Raw genomic sequence first — 23,682 nt, 5'->3', positions numbered from 1 at the left:
TTGTTCTACATCCAAGATGGCGCTCTCAGCAGCAACTTCGCAACAAAAAATGACTCGCACAGATTGGAAAAAAGAAAAAGAATTGGAAGAAGCCAGGAAAGCAGGAACTGCTCCAGCCTTGCAGGATGAAACAGGAAAGTATGTGAAAACTTTTCAAGTCTTTCAAAGCTGTTTTGTACACTTTTCAAGCTATGAACACTGAGAGTTGAGAATGTAAAAATGTAGGTCTGTGCTTTGGGTTTTAAATGGGATAGTTTATCAAAGAATCATCAGTGATTAAATCCTCCAATCAATAACCTTTTTCCTCCCTACAAATCATGAACGAAATCAAACATGTTCTACTACATTTTACATATGAATTAAAGATATATTTGTGTTTTCAAGGTGTAGATAACGAAATGCTTATTTCTTTTTGCTTTTTCAGAGACATCAATCCACACATTCCTCAATATATTTCAGATGCCCCTTGGTATTATGGAACCACAGGGTATGTAACAAGTCATAATAAACCTTGTGAAACTTAATTGGTGTACCCATACATGCATGATACATATTTAGTTCCAAGTTCTCTTCTAAAATGCACAATATATCCATGATTTTTACTGTCTTTGCTGTGTTTGATGAAATATACAATAATGCAACAGAACTATTTGTTCAACTGCTTTAATAAGAGAAGCTGTTGTGGGGGGTTGAGCCTTAATTGTTACTAAACTAGTACACTTTGATTTGTGGGATACAAATATGCTATGCAATTTATTTTGAGCAATCTGAGACTATACGTCGTATAATCTAGAAATGTCATTAGATTTGAGTTTGGTATCAAAGTAATTCTTGAATTAAAATTCAATGTCACAAATTCTTGGATTTGGCCAGGGTCATTTCTGTCCTCCTATTCCATATGATTCTATGGTTTCATCCTAAATTATTTACCCTCACTGTTGTTATTGCGACTCAGGGGGAAGCTGCAATTTAGGCAGAAAAGGCAACAGTTTTTTTTGTCTTCAAACATGACTCAAAGGTCAGGTAAATCATGACTCAAAGGTCAGGTAAATCATGACAAAACCAAACTAGATTACAATCATCTGGAATACCAATAGCTTGGCCTTAATTTTTACAAGAGGACTTGCATTTAAGATCTTGCTAGTTTAGTTTCAGGACCACTTTTCCTGTGATCCAATAAACGTCATTTAGGTAAATTCAATAAAGCAAAACTGAGAATTTTTAAGTGATACAACATACATATATTTATATAATCTTCATTCTATAAAATATTAAAATTATTAAAAGTACTTATTAAGTGTAAAATTATTGAATTTCTATCATCATTAAGTTTTTAACCATGTTTTTCTATTTGCATTATATGGTCGATAGCCACGCCTCTTTTGTCTCCTGTTCCTCTCTTTGCGACTCCTGTTTTTCTGTGACACGTCAACTAATGGCTTGGATGCTGGGCACCAATTGGGTTTTGGGTGGGTTTTCCAAGGGTCTGTATTTTGTTGGCTGCAGGTGTTCCAAAAGCCTGTTGTTCCTTGGCTGTTGTTCCATGGGCCTGTATTTTCTTTGCTGGGGTGTTTGGTGCAAGTGTTCCAAAAGCCTGTTGTTCCTTGGCTGTTGTTCCATGGGCCTGTATTTTCTTTGCTGGGGTGTTCGGCTGTTGGTTTTGCCGAACAACGCCCTTTACGGTGGTGATATGGTTTCGATCTTTTATTCCCTCGTCTGCTGTGTCTACAGCGCATAGGGAAGCGTGGGTGTACTGAATTATAGTTTGCCTCTGATGTTGTTTGAGGCTGACGTGTAGCTGGCTGCAATAATAAGTAAAAATTTTATGAATACAGTGCATTCTTTCACTTGTTCAAATGAGACTTGTTGAAAACGCTTAAATTTGTAGGTTTTGGACCATAACACAAATGATTTGATCCACAGATTTCTGTATGGTGTGAAAAGTTTTTTTTTTATGAACTCCAGAAATGCATCAAAAGAGAGTCATTTAATTTAAACTCAGCTGTGTTTCAGGCTGAAATGGCTTCCTATATTACTGTGGTGTCATAATTACAATGGCTTTTTTTTGTTCAGATCTGCAGTAAGAACAGCATAATAGCTTACCATCCAGGGTTGCTGACAGTTGTTGTTCAGGATCTAAAACATTTGAAACAGTTTTCAATGAGAAATTGAGATCATGTAGAACAGTAAATGTATATAAGAAATTGAGATTTATTTTCACAACTAAAAGCCAAAAAGGTGAATATATATATGAATATGATGTATTAAGTACACTGACCCTGAGTAGTTTGGCTATTAGTGTTTGAACTGAGCGTTCATCAGCTGGGTACATCAGTGAATAAACGCTGTAGAAAAATAAGATAAATTTCTGTATGACACTAACGATAAAACGGCTTTTGAAATGCTAGCACAAGAACAAAAACATTTCTGGGCTGCGTGTCTATGCTGATACTGACCTCAACAAAGAACTTGATGTTTTCGTTAAGAGGTTTCTCGGTTTTGTAAATATGGTCGAGTTGTAGAAAAAACTAAAAACAATGATAAAAAGTTTTAGCCCTATCATGATGGGATACAGGTTACAATCAATTCTATCTCTCAGACTTACGGGAAGAAATTCCTGGATGTATATGAATAATACGTGAGTCGTTTTGCCGTCTAAAAGGATCAATGTTGCGATACTCACAGGACGACCCCAAGATTGTTCGTAACCTGGTTTTAGTGGAAGATGATTTATAAATTATAACGTGAATTCCTTGTAGTTGTAGTAGCGAAACATAAAGCTTATTATTATATCGGTGCTGTGTATTTTAAATGTGATTGGTTCATTCGTAGTCACATGACTTTAAATAAATGCAATATTTCCCGCCAGCACTGTGCCGCCAGGGAAAAAAGTGAAAAATTGTTGCCCGCTTCTTGCAATAACAAAGTAAAGTGGGTTTTTTTTTAATTTGTTTTTGTTCCTATATAACAAAACACTTCAAGCCTTGGTTAAACGGCCGCAACATTTTGTTGCAACATCATGCAACATGGTTGGCACATGTTTCTTTTTTTTTTTTTTTTTTTTTTCAGAAGTTTTGTTGGTGTGTTTCGCCAGCGGAACACACCAACAAAACTTCTGTCTCGTCAAGTCGCAAAAACAACTCGATATTTTCATTCATTTTAAATCGTTTTCTAGTATCGGTTTGTTTTCTTTTGGTTTGATATTTAAATAGTTATGAATAGTTATTTTCCTTATAGACCAACTCTCAAACATCAGAGACCGCAGGAGGAGAAGCAAGAAAGATTTGCACAGATAGACGCCTCGTACAAACGAGGAGTAAAGGAGGTGGTGCATACATTTATCTTGCATTCTTGCCAGTCTTAAGTTTCATCAAATGTACGCTTGCTAATGATGGGAAAACGAAAAAAGGAGTGTCAAAGATTGCGATGTATGAGGGGAAATAATGGCTTTTACCCAAGACACATTCTTTCGGAAATGTCCTAAATAATTATTCTTCATTCATATTAGACGGCTGCAATAAAATATCGCAAAGGAGCGTGTGAAAACTGCGGTGCAATGACTCATAAAAAGAAAGATTGTTTAGAGGTTTGTCAAGCTGTTATTAAAAGCTTTAGTTCATTTCGAGGTATAAAAAAGCCTGTTCTATTTCCATTGCATTGCTAGGCTATGCTAAGATATAGTTCCGCTTTAGTTTGGATCTATTTCCTTTGTCCTATGAATCTATTCGCAGAAAACAAATGTATTTCTATTTAGCGGCCTCGGCGTGTTGGAGCGAGGTTTACTGGGGAGGATATTAAACCAGATGAACATCTTCCAGACCAGTTGAACTTTGATTACGACGGAAAAAGAGATCGGTCAGTTTAACCTGTTTTCACCAACCTCTAACGAAATGCCTTCACTTTCTCAACAATCTAAAATAATTTTATCTTAAGGTGGGTCGGATATGATCCTGAGGAACATCAAAGAGTGCTTGAGGAATATCAGAAGATGGAAATGGTAAGAGATGATATTGGGAGGAAAGCGACTCTGGTGCATGTAAACACCTTGCTTGGAGTAAAAATATTTGTTTTATTTAGGCTAAGCAACAACTGAAATCTGATAAACTGCATCAAGATCTGATGGATGGAAAGAAAATTGAGGAAAAGGTATTTATTGTTTATGATTGGCTGGAGTTAACCGTGAGCTAGCAACATTTTAACGTTTCAAAGGTTTTCAGGGACATTCGGAACCTAAGCTAGGCGATTATCCTTTCAATTTTCGATAAGAAATCGTTTGTTCGTTCAGGAAAAGTTGAGCGATGATGACGAGGAAGACGAAGACAAATACGCTGACGACGTCATTATACCAGGACAGAAATTTGACAGCAAGAGGTAATAAGATGTTAATTATATCGCATCACTGAAGAGAGACGTTGCTCTGGCTTCCATCTCGTCGTAATTGTCGTGAACAAGGCATTTTAACTGATATGAAATAGTCTGAATGTAATTCTTACCTTGTGTTCTGTACTGACATCAAACATTGGTAACTGCAAATACGTGGTAACATTCTATAACACTTACCATTTAACAATTAGACAACGAGTCCGAGTTGTCTATGAGCGAATAGTCAACGAAGGCGAAGCCTGAGTTTACTATCCGCTCATAGGCAACGAAGGCGAGTTGTCTAATTGTTTTAGTATACACCCTGTACATAGATATATTAATTTCGAGGAAATAATCGATACACCGCAAAATTACACCGAAAAATAATTTAATTAATGCAATTTTATACGGTCGCGCGAGCGAATTTTTCCCAAACGTGCACTATCACGAATAGACGATGGTTGAGTAGCCAATCAGAATGTAGGATTTGTAATAGACGATAGTCGGGTGTATACTAATAAGTAATAACCAGGTTTAACATGCACCAGAATAGATAGTTTACTGCTTACATGTCTGGAGCTCTTCAAATTTTGTTCTGTAGACGGACAACTGTGAGAAATTTACGTATCAGAGAAGATACAGCCAAGGTGAGTGAATAGCCAAAGTTGATTAATGTACCATTCTCTAGCTGTTGTTGAAAACATTGAATAGGTTTTCATGAGCGGCAATGCTTGTTTTCTATTGCAGTATTTGTATAATTTGGACCCAAATTCAGCGTATTACGATCCGAAAACCAGGTCAATGAGATCAAATCCATTTGGTCTGAAAGATATTGCGGGAAAGTAAGTCTTCATTCTCTGATAACTGACTTTGTTTTGCGATGATGTTAATCTTAAAAATGTTGATGTTTAGAGACGTCACGTATCAAGGCGATAACTTTGTTCGGTATTCGGGCGATACTAGGAAAATGGCGAATACGCAATGTAAGCTATCAATTAAAATGTTTGCTAAATCTTTAATATCAAACTCGGTAGATCAGTGTAGGTAGTATTCTACAATACCTGTCGTAGTTTGTGTCTGAACTACCTGAGAAAGATATCTCAAACGTGGGGGTCCAGTGTAGGTAGTATTCTAAAACGAGTATCTAAAGGAATGTCTTATTTTTTTGGTGAAATGATTTTAGTGTTCGCATGGGAAGCCTATGAGAAAGGAACAGACGTCCATCTCCAAGCAGATCCGACCAAGTTAGAACTCTTACATCGTGAGTATAAGGTTAAGAAAGAAGATTTCAAACAAGATTTGAAAGGTGGAGTTCTGGAGAAGGTAACAGACTAATATCCTACCATACTCAATCCATTTGATGAAGAAAGTTATGTAATAAAATGGTCGCTTTCATAAATATAATGAGATGACTTTTATTTTCAGTATGGAGGTGAAGAACATCTGAATGCGCCACCAAAAGAATTGCTGTTTGCACAAACTGTGAGTGTTTCCAGCAGGATAGCTTCGTGAACAATTTCAACTGCAGTCTTAAGATTGTCGTGCCCACAAATATTCTGCATCTTTTTTAAACAGGAAAATTACGTTGAATATTCAAGAACGGGTGAAGTTGTTAAAGGTATAACTCCCCTGCAATAATGGTCATTTATACCTGCGTAATTCCTTGAGTGTACAATAGTTGTGAATATCTTCCTAACTTTGCCCAGGTCAGGAAAAAGCCATCCAGAAATCAAAGTACGAAGAAGATGTCCACGTGAACAATCATACGGTACGATTACCTTTTCTCATCTTTCAACTTGTTGAGTTGTTCAAGATGTCGTATTCATTTTTCACGTTAAATCTTGATACAAATGAATGATTTTAGAGTGTCTGGGGCTCGTATTGGATCGATGGAAAATGGGGTTATGGCTGTTGTCATTCTCTTTTGAGGGGCTCGTATTGTACTGGTGATGCTGGGAAACACGCTTATTCTGTGAGTTTCTTCAGTTGTTTATTGCGTAAATTGTTACTACATTGTGAAACAATTAATGCGTGTGTATAGTTTTGCTCTGGTACTCGATTTGCGTATAAGCACATGCATCAACGCTCTTCTCGCTCTTATTTTGAGTGTATTTTATTTATATCTTCAGCAAGGACTTCCAGCGATCGAGCAGAATGATGATGGCGGACGAGAGGAGAAGTCTTTAGTTGAGGTACCAAAAATCCATTACAAGACAACTGTTTTTGATAAAAACAAAAAGTCATAGAGCGTCTTTCTTCCATCTTTCTACGGCACGTATGAAATAATTTCTACTTTTTTCTCAGCTTCACGATGAGAAACGAAAGAAAAACAAGAAAGATAAGAGTAAAGAGAAGCGGGAAAATCCAGACGAACTTGACAAAGACAAGCTTAAAAAGGTGTCAATTTCTCGTTTCTTCCATATCTATTGCTTCAGTAGTGTTAAGCAGCATTAGATATTGATCATTTCGGATATTTTTTTTGCCGTTTCCCAGGCTTTGAAAGAAGAGGAAAAACAGCAACAACACGCAAATAAATTGCTTCAAATGGACGAGCGAAAACGATCATATCCTTTACTAAATTGTGTTTATTTCCAGCGAATAAAGTTGTATGATGAAAAGTTGTATGATAGGTACAAAAACAAAGCAATACACATTGTGATTTTCGTTTTACAATCACTTTGACTAATTCAATCATGCATTATTTTTTCTTGACATTTTTCACATATAACTCTCTGAAACGAGACTACCACGAAGTCACACCTGAAGAACTAGAAGCGTACAAAATCAAAAGGCACAACACTGAAGATCCAATGAACAGTTTTTCAAGATAACACAATTCAAAGATATGTAAAAAAACATGTATAAAGCCCTGTACATATCTGACCATGTTTTGAACCCAAAATAGTTTTAAAATGGACCCTGCATACTCAGTTATTAAGCTCTAATCACTTCAGGGATAAATAACTGTGCAATTAACATAGGAACTGTTAATTCACATCTTTCAAACTTTGAAAAGCAAAGACACACAACTGAGATATTAACCATTTCAAGACCTATGAAAATAATTTTTAGTATTCTCAGACAAGGCCCGAATTGTTTGAAGATGATTTACTACAGATTCGAACTTCCATTGGATAAATACGTATTCAATACTTTTGAAGCAAACGAAATTTATTAATGTTTATTAATTTAAGTACTATTAGCCATATCAAAATTGAAAACATAACAACTCTCAACATATTACGGAAAACAGGACAACATAGTCTAAACTGGGACAGATGGTTGGAATGGGACATTAGCAGTTCATTATCATTGTTGATTATTACAGAGACTGTAGACTCTTAACATTGTCTTGACTATTAACAGGTTTTATCTTAGTTTTGTCATCATTACTGTCCATATCATCACTTGTTTTTCCATCATTGGTTATATTATCACCATTATAATCGACATCATCGGAAACATCATCAGTATCATCATCATTGTCATCAGCATCATTAACTGGAGTTTCATTACAATCACCTTCAGCACCATCAACAACCGAATTATAACTATTATCCGCATCTTCACATCTACCTGTGTCACCACCACTGGCCTCATCACTTTCATTACAAGCATTCTCATCACCAATAATCTCATCATCTGTACTATGATCAATACCACCATCAATAATCACACCATCATCAGTACCATCATCAGTACCATCATGATTACCATCATCAGTACCATCATCAGTACCATCATGATTACCATCATCAGTACCATCATCTGTACCATCATCAGTACCATCATGATTACCATCATCAGTACCATCATCAGTACCATCATTGACATCTTTATCATCACCATCAATATCTACATCATCACCAATATCTTCATTTTTTTCATCTACCTGACCATTGCCATCCACAACAGCAGTTGCTAATTTTCTCCAAAATTCCTCATTAGATTCAGAACTTTCCATTTTAATAGCTGTGTACAGTTCCAACTCTTTAGGCAGAGCACATTCTTCAAGCATTGCTGGAATAATTTTCTTACATTTGTTACTTTTTGATTTGCAATAATAGACTGCATTTTTTAACTCCCAGGTGGCCAAATGCTTCTTAAGAAAATAGGGTGAAAGTAGAAAAATAATGCTTGCACTTGAGGAAATACTCTCGCAGATGTTATCAGTTATAGCCACGCCAGGAATGAAGTCCACAAAGTCAATACAAACTTGGAGATTAAATTCAGTTTTAAGGAATTGTCTCAGTTCAGTTGCAACATCGCAATTTTCCTGAGCGTAACAAATAAATGTGTCGTATAGTGTTGCTGTACTTTCATCAATGCTTGTTTCCGATGGTGCATTGGAATTTTTGGTTTGATCCGCTCTTCTTGACGCTTGATTACAGATGGAGTTTGCAGCTGAGGTTACCTTTACTGGATTCAAACTTGGCATTTCAGGTGATTTAGGTTTCTTGCTATTTTTAGAGGTTGGAATTAATTTGGAAGTGGTTGGACTGGATTTCTTTTTTGGTGTATTTGTGCATGTCTTTGAACTTGTTGGACTTGTTGTATTCTCTTTTGGTGTTTTATTCTTTCTATTTGGTTTGGATTTGTCATTGGATTTTTTGGGAGGGTCTAATGTTATTCGTTTCTTAGTCTTTGGTAAGCTCTCAGAGAAAGGACTGGTCGTCTCGGTTGTTGGAGTTTTGAGAAGATCAGACGGTGAACTTGATGTCTCTGGCGTCACAGTGGTGGGTTGGGTTTCTGGCCGTGTTTGATCTAGCAAAAAAATATCTGTTAAGAATTTCAAGAATATCAACTTCTGGTGTAACTGGTAGAAAGCACTGAAAGCAGGTATGTTGACAAGACCATGTTTGTTGTGTTTCCAAATAGAGAAATTTCCAAATACACTGATTTCTTAATACGGTATCGTATACTACATTTAGGTAGTACATCAATAATTAAACTGATAAGCGAGACAAACCTCTCAAAGCATTTTCCAGCTTTGTTTTCACGTGTCCACATCCTGTTTGCTCGAGAGCTGTTAAAAACTGCTTGAAAGATCCATCTCTTCTCTTTAGCCTGTCTAACAAAATCGAAACGGCTTCCCTTGGGCCTTCCATGCGTTGTTTAGCTCTTATCTGATCACAATCATCATCTGTTAAGCAAAGTAAATAAGGAAGTACTTCGTTTGGAAAGACATGATCCCGCAAAACAGCACTGAATTGCCGAATTATGAGTCGTTCGTTCTCCAACATTTTCCCGAGATGTTTTAGATTTTTCAACACTTGATCGCAGTGAAATCAGCTTCAGCAATTTAGACTACCTTTGCACAAATCAAATGTGGGTGTGATATTTAGGTTAAAAGCTTTCTCAGGAAGTGAACGACCGAGATATTTTGGAAAGTATGACCATTCGAAATAAATATTACGCCATATTAAGACTAATTCCTTCCTGTTTATGTTTCTGATGGGGAACTCCCTCAGATGACGTCAGAATATATTAAATGCGAAACGCAAATGACTAGATTCTGGGGAGTTTTTTACTAAAAAAGGGCGAAGATTTGCACGCAATTTGTCTGTTTAGATTACAGTCGAGTTTCCATGATTCACATCGTACAGCGAGGAAGACTGTAGTCTTTATACGCATCAACAGTTTTAACTTTTAATAAATATTCAGGGCAATTTCCAACTTACTCCTCCACAAATACTGATTTGAATATATTGAAAATTTTGTTTCGTTTTTTGACACTGAGGCAATTTCATTCCTTTTTTTAACTCCGCAGAGCTAAGGAGCTTTACAGCTGCGCGTTTTTAATATCAGACTGCCTGATATTGCCCCATTTTGTCTATTTTACGCCTAAAATTTGCTTTTTCCTGACGCATCGTGAACTCAGGGATGAGTTATTCTACTTGCGTGGTGAAAAATTTACTTTCACTTCATCGGTTTCTAATCTGTTGATAGAAAACGAAAAGAATCGTTGCAGAACTCATGTGCCAACAGCAGATGTTCTTGCACAAGTTTCTCAGTTGGATATTGGTGTGAATACTGACTGGTTCGCTATGAAGTCATCACATATGACAGAATATCTCACTTGTCATCGCAATATGATGAACAGGTCCATGCGCGCATTCATGAGCATTGAGAATATTTTTGTTGACCAGTCATCAGTGATATGTCGAATAACGTTTGAACTATTGCTAGCCTTAACTGAAGGGGAAAAAAACAAGAAATCACCAAAGAACCAATTCAAGTGAACTTCGACGGTCAGCCAGACTAGGAACAATTAATCTCCTTTCTATCCTGATTGGTTTATGGCGTCGTAGGCAAATGAGAACAGGATTATTATCAATCATAATTCAAATATAAAAGAATTAGCAATTGAGAAATTTAACAATTTTATCTCACTCTATTGTTTTTCTATCCTTGAAGCAATTCTTACCGAATGATTGGATTTTCGCCTTTTTTTGTGACATTATCATTTGGACTCGCAAGCAGCTCTGTCTCAGAGCTGTCTCCAGACATTTGTAGCAATATAACCAAAGTTATCATTCACTACCGTGACTATTACCAATTTTACCTTGGAAATGAATTTGGAAACAACAATTTATACCAGGGAGGAATGTTTGTCAAAATTATCAACACCGTCGTCCCAAAATGTTGTCCAAAAATGAACGTTACCTTCGTGTTCAAAAACGTAACGAATTTAGACACAGATGAGTTGGTAATGAGAAATCTTGTTCAAACGACGACACGACCGCGTCCCTACGAGTTCTACTTTCCAGAATTTGCCAAGGAAGATGTGAAACATGTTTATGATTATGAGTTGAGTTTCGTGAGGTTGAAGCAGTCGCAAGGACAAGCCGCTGTTATGTACAAACCTCATGTAATAGAAAACAAACATATGGATGCTATTATGCAGATAGTAAATTCATCTGGATTGGCGTTGATTTCAATGTTAGTCTTATCATGGCTGTTTGGAATATTCGGCTGGGTAACGGTAGGTAGGCATTCAGAAATCTTTGTGTACATATAGTAAGTATCAATTTAGTTGTTTTTTTTCAGGATCACTGGAAAAATGCCAAGGATTTCCGAGCTCCATTTGTCGTTGGAATGTTTGATGGTTTTTGGTGGAGCATCGTCACAATGACGACTGTTGGGTGAGCATTTTAACCAAAGCACATACGAGAAATTTTACCTGGACAAGCCGGTCAGGAAGGTGTTCTTGGAAACGTGTTCTTCCAAAACGCGACCTAACCCTAGGATTTGCAAACTTGTCAAGAAAAATCTCTCGTTTGTGCCAATTGGTAATTCTTCTGCTTACTTCCCTGTGCAGTGCACTTTACCTCTTCTATAAAACCACGCCTTATAACGATATCAATTATATTGTCACTCTTCCATATAGTTATGGTGACAAAACGCCAAAGAGTTTTCCTGCTCGCATTGTAGCTGTGATATGGGTGATGATATCCGCCGTTTTACTTTCATTATTCACGGCAAACGTAACGACCATACTTGATCGAAGTCTTGTAAAAACAGACTATGCCTCAATGAAAGGAAGGAAGGTAGAGTATGATGACTTGCGACCCACGAAAATATAACTCGCCTTTCTTATGTATGTTTTCGTAATTCCAGGTTGGCGTCCTTTTCAGTAAAGATTTTGTTGAAAAACAGCTTAACTTGGCTGGTCAAGTGAAAAGTAAGTAACCAGCATCATATGTCTTTTCATATCACATGATAATCCTTACTTATATTGATATATTTCCCTTTTCAGATTACCTAAGTTTAGGTCAGATGATCGAAGAATTGAAAAGGAAAAACGTGGACCGTCTGTTGTTTCCAGATTACAAGTTTTTCGCCATGTTATCACGTAACGAAGAATATAAGGACACATTGAAAGATTATGCCATGGTGAAGGTTTTCAAGTCGCCATTTCAGATCGGAATGGTTCTTGCGATTGATCCAGAAACATTTAATAAAGCTGACAAGATGTTTTTGAGATGTTTGAGAAGTCAGATTACCTTGAAACGAAAAGAGGTAGCCTCGCTTGTGCGACTCCTTAACCAAACAGTCGGTAAATTTTCATATTTTTTATTTCAGATGGACCGAGATAATACATTTGGCGATTTCTTCACAACTACAATGGAAGACGAGGAAGTGAGCTCACTTTTAAGTCAAGGCAACATTTCGAAGTTAATCTATTACACTCTTGGTCTCATAGGCATCCTCACATGCATTGGGATCGCTTGGGATATATGGCAACATTTTAAATACAAAGGAAGTGTAGGTGAGGTTCATCTTCGTTCGCCTAAATAACATTCAAAATTAAAAAGAAAATTTTGGTGTTGTGTTAACGAGTTTTAATATTAGATTCAGTTTCCAAAGTTGTAATGGATTGGTCATCACAGTTGAGCTTTCAAGATGAATCATTCGTTATTCGTTTTATAGAGTTCAAAGAGGAGAAATCTTTTCCTGTTGAGCGAGTTCTACCTGTGTTGCATTACAATAATTACAACGCAACAACACTTTGTTGAGAAGGAGCTTCTTCAAACATTCGCGCCATCTTCTGTGTAAAGACGAGGCTGTTTTATCGCTTTGATAGTTGAACTAGGCTGTAGTGACAATCAGTCCATACGGAATAGACATTTTGGGATAAATTGCTGCTTTCAAGTTTCGCTTAGTCGTGTCTATCGTATAGGGGACGTAGGGGTAAAGTTTGGTAAAATATTACATGCATTTATTTTTCCTACGAAAGCATTCAGAAATTGTTTATATCTTGCTTCGAAATAAAAATTTGAAAACTGAACAAGGTTAATCGATGCTTGTCTTGCAGATTTTTGCTTATAGGTCTAGTTCAGTTCATGCATCACATTTTTGGCGCGTTGAATGCATTTAAACAATAGATAATGAGATGATAAACCTCATTTAACCTCATTATCATTACTCCAGTTGAGCGTGGAATATTATAAATAAATATTACGTCATATTAAGACTAATTCCTTCCTGTTTATGTTTTGATGGGGAATTCCATCAGATGATGTCAGAATATATTAAATGCGAAACGCAAATGACTATATTCTGGCATAGGTAGCCCAGAACTGATCTCGCTGACCTCGCGCGACGCTCATGTTGTCTGAACAGTCTTATATTAGTCATAATACTTATATTAGTCATAATATAAGACTGCTCAGACAACATGAGCGTCGCGCGAATTCAGCGAGATCAGTTCTGGGCCGCCTATGATTCTGGGGAGTTTTTTACTAAAAAAGGGCGAAGATTTGCACGCAATTTGTCTGTTTAGATTACAGTCGAGTTTCCATGATTTACAACGTACAGCGAGGAAGACTGTAGTCTTTATACGCATTAACAGTTTTAACTTTTAAGAAATATTCCGGGCAATTTCCAACTTACTCACCACAAAACTGATTTAAATATATTGAAAATTCTGTTTGGTTTTTTTACGCTGAGGCAACTTCATTCCTTTTTTTAACTCCGCGGAGCTAAGGAGCTTTACAGCTGCGCGTTTAATATCAGACTGCCTGATATTTCCCCATTTGGTCTATTCTACGGCTAAAATTTGCTTTTTACTGACGCATCGTGAACTCGGGGATGAGTTATTCTACTTGGGTGGCGAAAAATTTACTTTCATTTCATCAGTTTCTAATCTGTTGATAGAAAACGAAAAGAATCGTTGCAGAACTCATGTGCAAACAGCAGATGTTCTTACACAAGTTTCTCAGTTGGATATTGGTGTGAGTATTGACTGGTTCGCTATGAAGTCATCACAAATGACAGAATATCTCACTTGTTAACGCAATATGATGAACAGGTCCATGCGCGCATTCATGAGCATTGAGAATATTTTTGTTGACCAGTCATCACTGATATGTCGAAGAACGTTTGAACTATTGCTAGCCTTAACTGAAGGGGAAAAAACAAGAAATCACCAAAGAACCAATTCAAGTGAACTTCGACAGTCAGCCGGACTAGGAACAATTAATCTCCTTTCTATCCTGATTGGTTTATGGCGTCGTACGCAAATGAGAACAGGTATATCAATATTTAAATATAAAAAAAATTAGCAATTGAGAAAATTGACGATTTTATCTCACTCTATTGTTTTTCTATCCTTGAAGGACAATTCCTACGGAATGATTGGATTTTCTCCTTTTTTTGTGACATTATCATTTGGACTCGCAAGCAGCTCTGTCTCAGAGCTGTCTCCAGACATTTGTAGCAATATAACCAAAGTTATCATTCACTACCGTGACTATTACTATTTCTACCTTGGAAATAAAATTGGAAACAACAATTTATACCAAGGAGGAATATTTATCAAAATTATCAACACCGTCGTCCCAAAATGTTGTCCAAAAATGAACGTCACCTTCGTGTTCAAAAACGTAACGAATTTATACACAGATGAGTTGGTAATGAAAAATCTTGTTCAGACGACGACACGACCGCGTCCCTACGAGTTCTACTTTCCAGAATTTGCCAAGGAAGATGTGAAACATGTTTATGATTATGAGTTGAGTTTCGTGAGGTTGAAAGAGTCGCAAGGACAAGCCGCTGTTATGTACAAACCTCATGTAATAGAAAACAAACATATGGATGCTATTATGCAGATAGTAAATTCATCTGGATTGGCGTTGATTTTAATGTTAGTCTTATCATGGCTGTTTGGAATATTCGGTTGGGTAACGGTAGGTAGGCATTCAGAAATCTTTATGTATATAGAGTCAGTATCAATTAGATGTTTTTCTTCAGGATCACTGGAAAAATGCCAAGGATTTTCGAGCTCCATTTGTCGTTGGAATGTTTGATGGTTTCTGGTGGAGTATCGTCACAATGACGACTGTTGGGTGAGCATTTTAAGCAAAGCACATACGAGAAATTTTACCTGGACAAGCCGGTTAGGCACTTTAGGTGTTCTTGGATGTTCTTCCAAAACGCGACCTAACCCTAGGATTTGCAAACTTGCCAAGAAAAATCTCTTGTTTGTGGCAGTTGATAATTCTTCTGCTTACTTCCCTGTGCAGTGCGCTCTAACTCTTCTATAAAACCACGCCTTATAACAATATCAACTATATTGTCACTCTTCCATATAGTTATGGTGACAAAACGCCAAAGAGTTTTCCTGCTCGCATTGTAGCTGTGATATGGGTGATGATATCCGCCGTTTTACTTTCATTATTCACGGCAAACGTAACGACCATACTTGATCGGAGTCTTGTAAAAACAGACTATGCCTCAATGAAAGGAAGGAAGGTAGAGTATGATGACCCGCGACCCACGAAAATATAACTCGCCTTTCTTATGTATGTTTTCGTAATTCCAGGTTGGCGTCCTTTTCAGTAAAGATTTTGTTGAAAAACAGCTTAACTTGGCTGGTCAAGTGAAAAGTAAGTAACCAGCATCATATGTCTTTTCATATCACATGATAATCCTTACTTATATTGATATATTTCCCTTTTCAGATTACCTAAGTCTAGGTCAAATGATCGAAGAATTGAAAAGGAAAAACGTGGACCGTCTGTTGTTTCCAGATTACAAGTTTTTCGCCATGTTATCACGTGACGAAGAGTATAAAGACATATTGAAAGATTATGCCATGGTGAAGGTTTTTAAGTCGCCATTTCAGATCGGAATGGTTCTTGCGATTGATCCAGAAACATTTAATAAAGCTGACAAGATGTTTTTGAGATGTTTGAGAAGTGAGATTACTTTGAAACGAAAAGAGGTAGCCTCGCTTGTGCGAATCCTTAACCAAACAGTCGGTAAATTTTCATATTTTTATTTCAGATGGATAATACATTTGGCGATTTCTTCACAACTACAATGGAAGACGAGGAATTGAGCTCACTTTTAAGTCAAGGCAACATTTTGAAGTTAATTTATTACACTCTTGGTCTCATAGGCATCCTCACATGCATTGGGATCGCTTGGGATATATGGCAACATTTTAAATACAAAGGAAGTGTAGGTGAGGTTCATCTTCGTTCGCCAAAATAACATTCAAAATCAAAAAGAAAATTTTGGTGTTGTGTTAACGAGTTTTAATATTAGATTCAGTTTCCACAGTTGTAAAAGATTGGCCATGACTGTCAGTTGAGCTTTCAAGATGAATCATTCGTTATTCGTTTTATAGAGTTCAAAGACAAAGTCAAAGAGGAGAAATCTTTTCCTGTTGAGCGAGTTCTTCCTGTGTTGCATTACAATAATTACAACGCAACAACACTTTGTTGAGAAGGAGCTTCTTCAAATATTCGCGCCATCTTCTGTGTAAAGACGAAGTTGTTTTATCGCTTTGATAGTTGAATTAGGCTGTAGTGGCAATCAGTCAATACGGAATAGACATTTTGGGATAAGTTGCTGCTTTCAAGTTTCGCTTAGTCGTGTCTATCGTATAGGGGACGTAGGGGTAAAGTTTGGTAAAATATTAGATGCATTTATTTTTTCCTACGAAAGCATTCAGAAATTGTTTATATCTTGCTTCGAAATAAAAATTTCAAAATTGAACAACGTCAATCGATGTTTGTCTTGCAGACTCTTGCTTATAGGCCTATAGCTCAGTTCATGCATCACATTTTTGGCGCGTTGAATGCATTTAAACAATAGATAATGAGATGACATTAAACCTCATGTAACCTCATTATCATTACTCCAGTTGAGCGTGGAATTGCGAAAGTTTGTTCGTTTAGTTTTGTGCAGGGTGTCTCAAAAAAAACGCAACCACTTAAGCCAGTATGCAAGAACATTAATACAACTCTAAAGCGCAATAGATAAGCACCTCTGGGAATTGAGAATGGCTTTTAATCCGAGGTTTGCGGAATCTCAGTGAAGATTAGCAGAGACTTGGGATTGATTCTCGCATTTCCCGGCCCATTGTTCCCAAACAATGGATGAATATTGCATGTTGGGTAATTAACGGTGAAAACAACTATTTCTATAAATTGAATATTTAAAATTGCCCACGAGGCCGGTCACGATTTGAATAACAGAACCGTTAAAATCGTTATGAGCAAGCACTTGAGGAAGACTGAAATTTTGAGAACAAGTTGAAGTGATCGTTCGGAAGAACTTGTGCTTTTGGTGGTACGTACACGTGAGTCATATTATTTGATCTTTCGTATTTTCTCTCGTCGTTCGTCGCCTAATCGGCACGCCTTAATTTCCACGCAACTTAGGTTTAAACCGAGAACTATAACTCGAGTTTCTCTTGCCCTTTCACAACGAAATTAGTTCTCAAAGAAGAGAAAAAGCTATTCGAACCAGTGAACAACCATGGCCATTCGTAAAAACTGAGCATAGTAGCGCCTATAATGACTTGTTTGTCTCGCATGCACTGATGCACGTTGTTATAAACTTCGAACTCGACGGCGGCTCAGAGAAGTCGGATTCTTCATCCTGTAGATCTTATCTTGATCTGACTAAATACGGTCTTCAAACTTTAGTTTTAGCCTGTGTCTATAACGAGATATAGAGCCTTTGAATACCCCAAAATTTAAGAGCATTGTAAAGAATATGGGCTTATACAGGAGCTTACATTCGGGTGGGGGCTTATTCGGAACAGCGTGCACGTGTTATTTCCCTTTAAATTTTTAAAGTAACATGTGACCAAAAATTATATATATATTTGCATAAATTATGTGAAAACCGTTGAAAATATTTTCAATTGTTGCGTTTAATATGACCAAAAAATGCAAGTTTTTGTCTTATTATATCAATGAAAATCTAGTATTGGGTACATATTGGGTATTTTACATATTTTAGCTACATTTCAAGATAGTTGATAAAAAAGAAATATTTTTTTCTACGTAAAGCAAGAGCCTTCCTTGATGAACTTCTTGGCAAAATTTAAACTGCGCAAAGTTTCACCAACATTCTTAAGTGCTGGCGAGACTTGAACGACCATTAGTGTCTTGGAAATTGGAATCACCACCCAACGAATCTTGAAGAAGAAACGTCAGCTGAACAAGCTTAAATTCTTCATCAAAACTTTAATTTTTTCTCCAAACAACTTCGTTGATTGGTTTTCCTGTCACCTGCATGAAACAAGAGCCTTCCTTAACGAACAAGCTCAAATTTTTCATCATAACTTAATTTTTTTCTCCAAACAACTTCGTTGATCGGTTTTCCTGTGACCTGCATGAAGCAAGAGCCTTCCTTGATGAATAAGCTTAAATTCTTCATCAAGTGGAGCATCAGATCGCTTCCAATGAGCTCGTGTAACGCCTCAAAAATAGCCGACTGAACGAAGATAGCCATGCTATTTTGGTAGAATGGATGGTCACCTACAGGTCGGACGTATCGGTATGTGCCGCGCTTATACCCCATGGTCAACATGTTGTCTCGGGGTTCGCCTTGCACCGTCAACAAGCTGATAAGAACGGAAAGTAGCTCGTCTATCGTGCTTGCCTTTTTGGTGCAAAACTTCTCCACGCGCATATTTGTTGTTGCATCGCAAGCGACAATGCTAGACGACATAAACGTCTGCAAGGCTTCGCTTATATGCATTTCCTTAATGTGAAGTTTTACGAACTCCATCAGGGAGCACGTTGTTTCGTAATTTTTTTTTATCACATCCATGGAAACCACAGTTTAAATTCAACAACGCTCACCATTAACCAGAACAAGCGAAGGAAAATTTCTCCGATTCCTCCAGCGTTTAGACAGCATGTTGTCCCGTGGTTCTGCTTTCATCGTTGTCTCGCACTGACAAGCACGGAAAGCAGTTCGTTTATGGTACCTGCCTTTTCCCTGCTGAATTTCTTCACACGTTAACATGTATTTGCGTGACAAGCGACGATGATCGACGCCATAAACGTCCCTAAAGCTTCGCTGATGTCGGGACTCTGAATGTGAAGTTTCACTTTCTCCATTTGGTTACCAATATATCTTAAAAAAAAAGCTATAAATATATAACATAAATATAATTAAACAGTAAATATATTAAAATAATATTTAATATAAAAAGTTTTTTTAATAAAGCAATATGATATATAACTTCTAAACAAAGAGAAATGAATTACGAATTTTTTTTGCATGATATAAATTTATAAATTTTGCATCATAAAAACTTTGATGATATAGGTCATATCTTTCCTCTTTATCTTTCGATCTTTTTTACTTATATTTCCCTTTTCAATTTATTATACAAACACAAAAAAATACAATACATTTTTAATCAATAAAGTGTGAAGAAATACCATTCACAGCGCCATGACTGTGTTCCCAGTTGAATATAAAGTTTTTCTCTAAAAGTTACTACACTGCTTTTCGTCGGGGTTACTGGTTTCAGGTGTACATGTTATTAATGTATTTATAAAAGTAACTCACTTGCAGGCTGCGATCATAGCGTTTGCAGACAGTTTTGCGAAGAGATTTCATTACTTTTGATGAGATCATAGTTACAAAAACATCACATCATAGTTGGCGCCAAGCGAGAAAATATTTCAAATCTAAAGTTAGTCTAAAAGCAGGCTGTTTTGATCAGGAGTTTTTAAATACAAATTTAGCAAATTAACAAATTTTTTGGAAACTTCAACGAGTTTCCTCAGTCTAATTTCATGTTGTATTTCTTTCACCAAACATTAAGAGTTTTGACCAATTTTATAATTTTTTTTGGAAGTGTTCCTCCCCACCTTCACCACGCTCTTATATAGGCATGGTGTTATTAAGTTTCCATTTCATCGTATAAGACACTTGAACACTTGAACATGTTTTCTCCTGGCTTACTAGAAGTGTCGTACTTTAAGCTGTTTTTCATGTCTTCGAAACTTTTATAGAAAAAGCGTCATTTTATAACAAGCAAATAATCTTCAAACAATAATTCACACAAGTGTTGTAACTATTAATTTGACCATGCATTGTAGGCTTAAATTGGAAATGTTGTTTCTGATGCGTTGATAGGACAGGCTGACTTATTTTATATACATTTATCAATGTTTATATCACGTTTTTTGTACGTGCCTGTACGTACGCACGTGAGAGTTTAAAATAATTTAAACCATACTTATAAAATCGACGATAGGGTTGGATTCTTTTGATGATTTGGCGTGTTTTTTTTTGTTTTTTTTCTGGCATGTGCCGCTCTTATACCCCATGGTCAACATGTTGTCTCGGTGTTCGCCATGCAAAGTACTCTCGTCTACCGTGCTTGCCTTTTCGCCTTTTCGGTGCAAAACTTCTCCACGCTCAAATTTGTTGTTGCTTATGGCCTATATGCATTTCCTTAATGTGAAGTTTTACGTACTTCATCAGGGAACACGTTGTTGTGTCGTTACCAATATATCTGGGAAAAAAATCATAAATATAGCTATATAACATAAGTATAATAAAACAGTAAATATATTAAAATTGTATTAAATATAACAGGTTTATATGATATAACTTCTACACAAAAATAATAGCATGTTGTCCCGTGGTTCTGCTTTCATCGTTGACTCGCACTGACAAGCACGGAAAGCAGTTCGTTTATGGTACCTGCCTTTTCCCTGCTGAATTTCTTCACACGTTAACATGTATTCGCGTGACAAGCGACGATGATCGACGCCATAAACGTCCCCAAAGCTTTGCTGATGTCGGGACTCTGAATGTGAGGTTTTTACGTACTCCATCAAGGAACACGTTGTTGTGTAATTTTTCTTTACATCATTTCGTTACCAATATATCTTAAAAAAAGACCATAGATATATATATATATATATATATATATATATATATATATATATATATATATAACATAAATATAATTAAACAGTAAATATATTAAAATAGTAATAAATATAATAGGTTTTATAATAAAGCAATATAATATGATATATATAACTTCAAACAAGGAGAAACGAATTTTTTTGCATGATATAAATTTAAACCTTCGTTTATCTGAACTACGGCTTTAAGTGCGTGTATACGGCTATACGTACGTTCCAAAACATTCTTTCAATTATTTCTAATAATGCATATAGAATTATAGATGCAGCGTACCAATCCTTTACAAGCCTTTAATTTCTTTTGTTTATTTACAAAACAAATAAGATACTTTTCTTTGTCATAACAAAAAGATGGCATGGATATATGCATTTTACCTGGCTGCAAATATATAGCTCCTTTAAAAATGTTTTAGCTAGGTAAAGAAAACCTAGGTACTTAATTCTTAGCTGAAAAGAGAATATTCTCTTTTTTTTTCAAGTATCTATCGTTTTATCTGATGTAAGTCAGCTAGTGCTAGTTCATTTTCACTCATTTCTGTTTGATACATGTTATACACACGGTGAAATGTATATTTCGTCATCTTATAAGTGTTTTTTCTTCTAGTCTGTGTTTATTCTTCTAGTCTGTGTTTATTCTTCTAGTCTGTGTTTATTCTTCTAGTCTGTGTTTATTCTTCTAGTCTGTGTTTATTCTTCTAGTCTGTGTTTATTCTTGATTTCATTGTTTTGTATTTGTCTGTCTTTGTTTTGTACTTGTCTTCCTTAAATTTCTATCTTTAATAAGAACCAAGTTTGAACACAAATTTTCAACAGTCGTAATTCTTTGGCGATTTTTACTGTGAGAAAAACCTCGCCAAAGAGTTACACCATAGTCAATAGAATATATGGTCTGGAAATTCGGCAAACTTTAAACAGTTTCTTTTTGAGAAAAAGGTAGCTACATAGTTGAGATTTCTGATATCGTGCCAAAATATTTTGAAATTTTGTTAATTGTATTTTTTTTAGAACTTTTAAAATTGAATATGCAATTCCCTATAGGAATGATTATTCCTGATTATATATGCCATGCATTTGGTAGCTGAGTTTCCATACCTTGTCCATCGACTGTGGTTTAGACAATATTATAGATTTGTGATCACTTGAATGTCTTCTCTGTTGCTAAATCTGTATTATACCATTATTATATTTATTTAAAAACCAACACAATCTTAACTGCTGGACACTCGAACGTTTTCACGAAGACCTAATAAAGAAAACTGAAAATGTATCGAAAAACGGGACTTGTTTTTCCCAGACGAAAAATCCAGGGATATCACACCAGTGGGAAGCCGTTGGTTGTCAATACAGTGAATGGACTGGGCCACGCAATACAATACAATCGGGTGAAACTTGCTGACAACCAAGCAAACAGGTTTTCGTAACACAATGCTGGAATATACATACTGACAAAACAAGCTGCTGGAATATTCTTTACAGCTTCATATCTTTGGCTTTGTCTAAACCACAATTCAGCCGGAACAAATCTGTCTGCAGAATCAAGAAAACTGCTGAAGAACCTCTTGATTGATCTTTTTGAAGCGAAGCCGGAAAACGACGCTATGAAATTAAATCCAAAACTGATCCCTGGTTCACTTCGTGTACAGAAAGAATAAAGAACCCTGCGATTGGAATTCTGTTGTAATCCAAACCGCCATTTTTGCTAAGAAACAAGAGGAGATGTAAACTATAGTCGTGAGTGCGATGCTTTTATGGTTGACGCGAGAAAGGTAAACTTTGACTTCAGCCTTATTTTCAATTGATTTATCGCTTTCCTATCTCAAAATTTTGATTCACCATTTATCAAAATCTTTCTTCATTTACAATTTTATTTTCTTAGGTCAAATCACGCCCCTTTCGTTGCCAAAGAATTCTGAAGAGAAAAGATATAATTAAAGTTTCCCAGTTGAGGTAAGTAATTCAGGTTAGAATGAATCCTTTTTTATTAACTTGGGTAAAATATTTATACAAAACGTGACTGCATTGTTTTTATAGACCATAGTTCATCATCATTTGCAAAGAAAAACTTCTGGAAATCTGGGATTTAAAAAACCTCAGTCTTCTTCGTGAGATGTCTGCACAGTTCCTGTAAGACCACAATTGCCAGGTGAGTTCTTAAAATAGTGTAAATAGTGTAATCTTCTAACAAAAACCGAATACTGCGGAAACTGCCCGGGCGAATACGGCAGAGAATTGCCATTTAACACCTTGTCATATTGTCATTAACAACCACGAATTTTATGCAAGATTACTGAATTCTGTAGAAAAGTTGAAATCTTGACGGTATAAGTCGAAGTGAAGCCCGGTATCCTTCTGACAACGCCAGCCTTCCCTCGATTGGGTGATTGGTTGCAACTGGTAGTGAAACACTTTTCATCCGTGGAAAATTCTTATCGCATCTAGCCTGTGAGATTGTCAAGAAAATAGACTGCAGCGAATTCGATTGGTATGTTTTAATATAAAGTTTGCTGTTTGATATCGCTTTAAATAGCGGCCATGTTGTCATTCATGCATGCATATGATGCATTAGGAATGGTCGTTATCACCTGTAATAAAAGTAATAGAAATTTTTATTAATGGT

The 23,682-nt window shown here is 36.2% G+C and overlaps 4 protein-coding genes across 5 annotated transcripts; 3 read left to right on the top strand and 1 right to left on the bottom strand.

The window, feature by feature from the left end:
* The first annotated feature begins 15 nt into the window (after positions 1-15).
* On the top strand, positions 16-7,544 carry LOC114538074 (pre-mRNA-splicing factor SLU7-like). The gene is made up of 20 exons (XM_028559198.1): positions 16-138; positions 425-487; positions 3,238-3,325; positions 3,509-3,586; positions 3,755-3,855; positions 3,934-3,997; positions 4,078-4,146; positions 4,286-4,371; positions 4,964-5,009; positions 5,110-5,204; positions 5,275-5,345; positions 5,546-5,685; positions 5,788-5,844; positions 5,938-5,980; positions 6,069-6,130; positions 6,227-6,334; positions 6,492-6,554; positions 6,667-6,759; positions 6,856-6,926; positions 7,085-7,544. Exons 1-20 carry the CDS (start codon positions 17-19, stop codon positions 7,191-7,193), a joined length of 1,629 nt encoding a protein of 542 aa, XP_028414999.1. The 5' UTR covers position 16; the 3' UTR covers positions 7,194-7,544.
* Positions 7,545-7,684: 140 nt separating this feature from the next.
* Positions 7,685-9,823, bottom strand: LOC114538060 (hyphally regulated cell wall protein 1-like). The gene is made up of 2 exons (XM_028559183.1): positions 9,332-9,823; positions 7,685-9,126 (listed from the first exon to the last, which is right to left on the bottom strand). Exons 1-2 carry the CDS (start codon positions 9,603-9,605, stop codon positions 7,685-7,687), a joined length of 1,716 nt encoding a protein of 571 aa, XP_028414984.1. The 5' UTR covers positions 9,606-9,823.
* A 402-nt stretch (positions 9,824-10,225) lies between these two features.
* Positions 10,226-13,158, top strand: LOC114538066. The gene is made up of 8 exons (XM_028559190.1): positions 10,226-10,687; positions 10,780-11,347; positions 11,413-11,507; positions 11,753-11,912; positions 11,983-12,046; positions 12,122-12,384; positions 12,448-12,634; positions 12,796-13,158. The coding sequence occupies exons 2-8, from the start codon at positions 10,793-10,795 to the stop codon at positions 12,879-12,881; spliced, it is 1,410 nt and encodes a 469-aa protein (XP_028414991.1). The 5' UTR covers positions 10,226-10,687; positions 10,780-10,792; the 3' UTR covers positions 12,882-13,158.
* Positions 13,159-13,982: 824 nt separating this feature from the next.
* On the top strand, positions 13,983-16,833 carry LOC114538065. Of its 2 annotated transcripts, XM_028559188.1 has the most exons (8): positions 13,983-14,397; positions 14,484-15,053; positions 15,118-15,212; positions 15,459-15,618; positions 15,689-15,752; positions 15,828-16,090; positions 16,153-16,333; positions 16,499-16,833. In XM_028559188.1, the coding sequence occupies exons 2-8, from the start codon at positions 14,499-14,501 to the stop codon at positions 16,594-16,596; spliced, it is 1,416 nt and encodes a 471-aa protein (XP_028414989.1). In that variant the 5' UTR covers positions 13,983-14,397; positions 14,484-14,498; the 3' UTR covers positions 16,597-16,833. The 2 variants fall into 2 exon arrangements, with proteins under 2 accessions (XP_028414989.1, XP_028414990.1); XM_028559189.1 differs by lacking the exon at positions 16,499-16,833 and having other exon boundaries at positions 15,828-16,064; positions 16,153-16,236.
* Positions 16,834-23,682: the final 6,849 nt, after the last annotated feature.

The sequence above is a fragment of the Dendronephthya gigantea genome, unplaced genomic scaffold, assembly GCF_004324835.1.
Source record: "Dendronephthya gigantea isolate DGI-Jeju-01 unplaced genomic scaffold, DenGig_1.0 000173F, whole genome shotgun sequence".
Lineage (NCBI taxonomy): Eukaryota > Metazoa > Cnidaria > Anthozoa > Malacalcyonacea > Nephtheidae > Dendronephthya > Dendronephthya gigantea.
The sequence above is the reverse complement of the archived record's forward strand: the minus strand, read 5'-3'. Positions and strand labels throughout refer to the sequence as shown.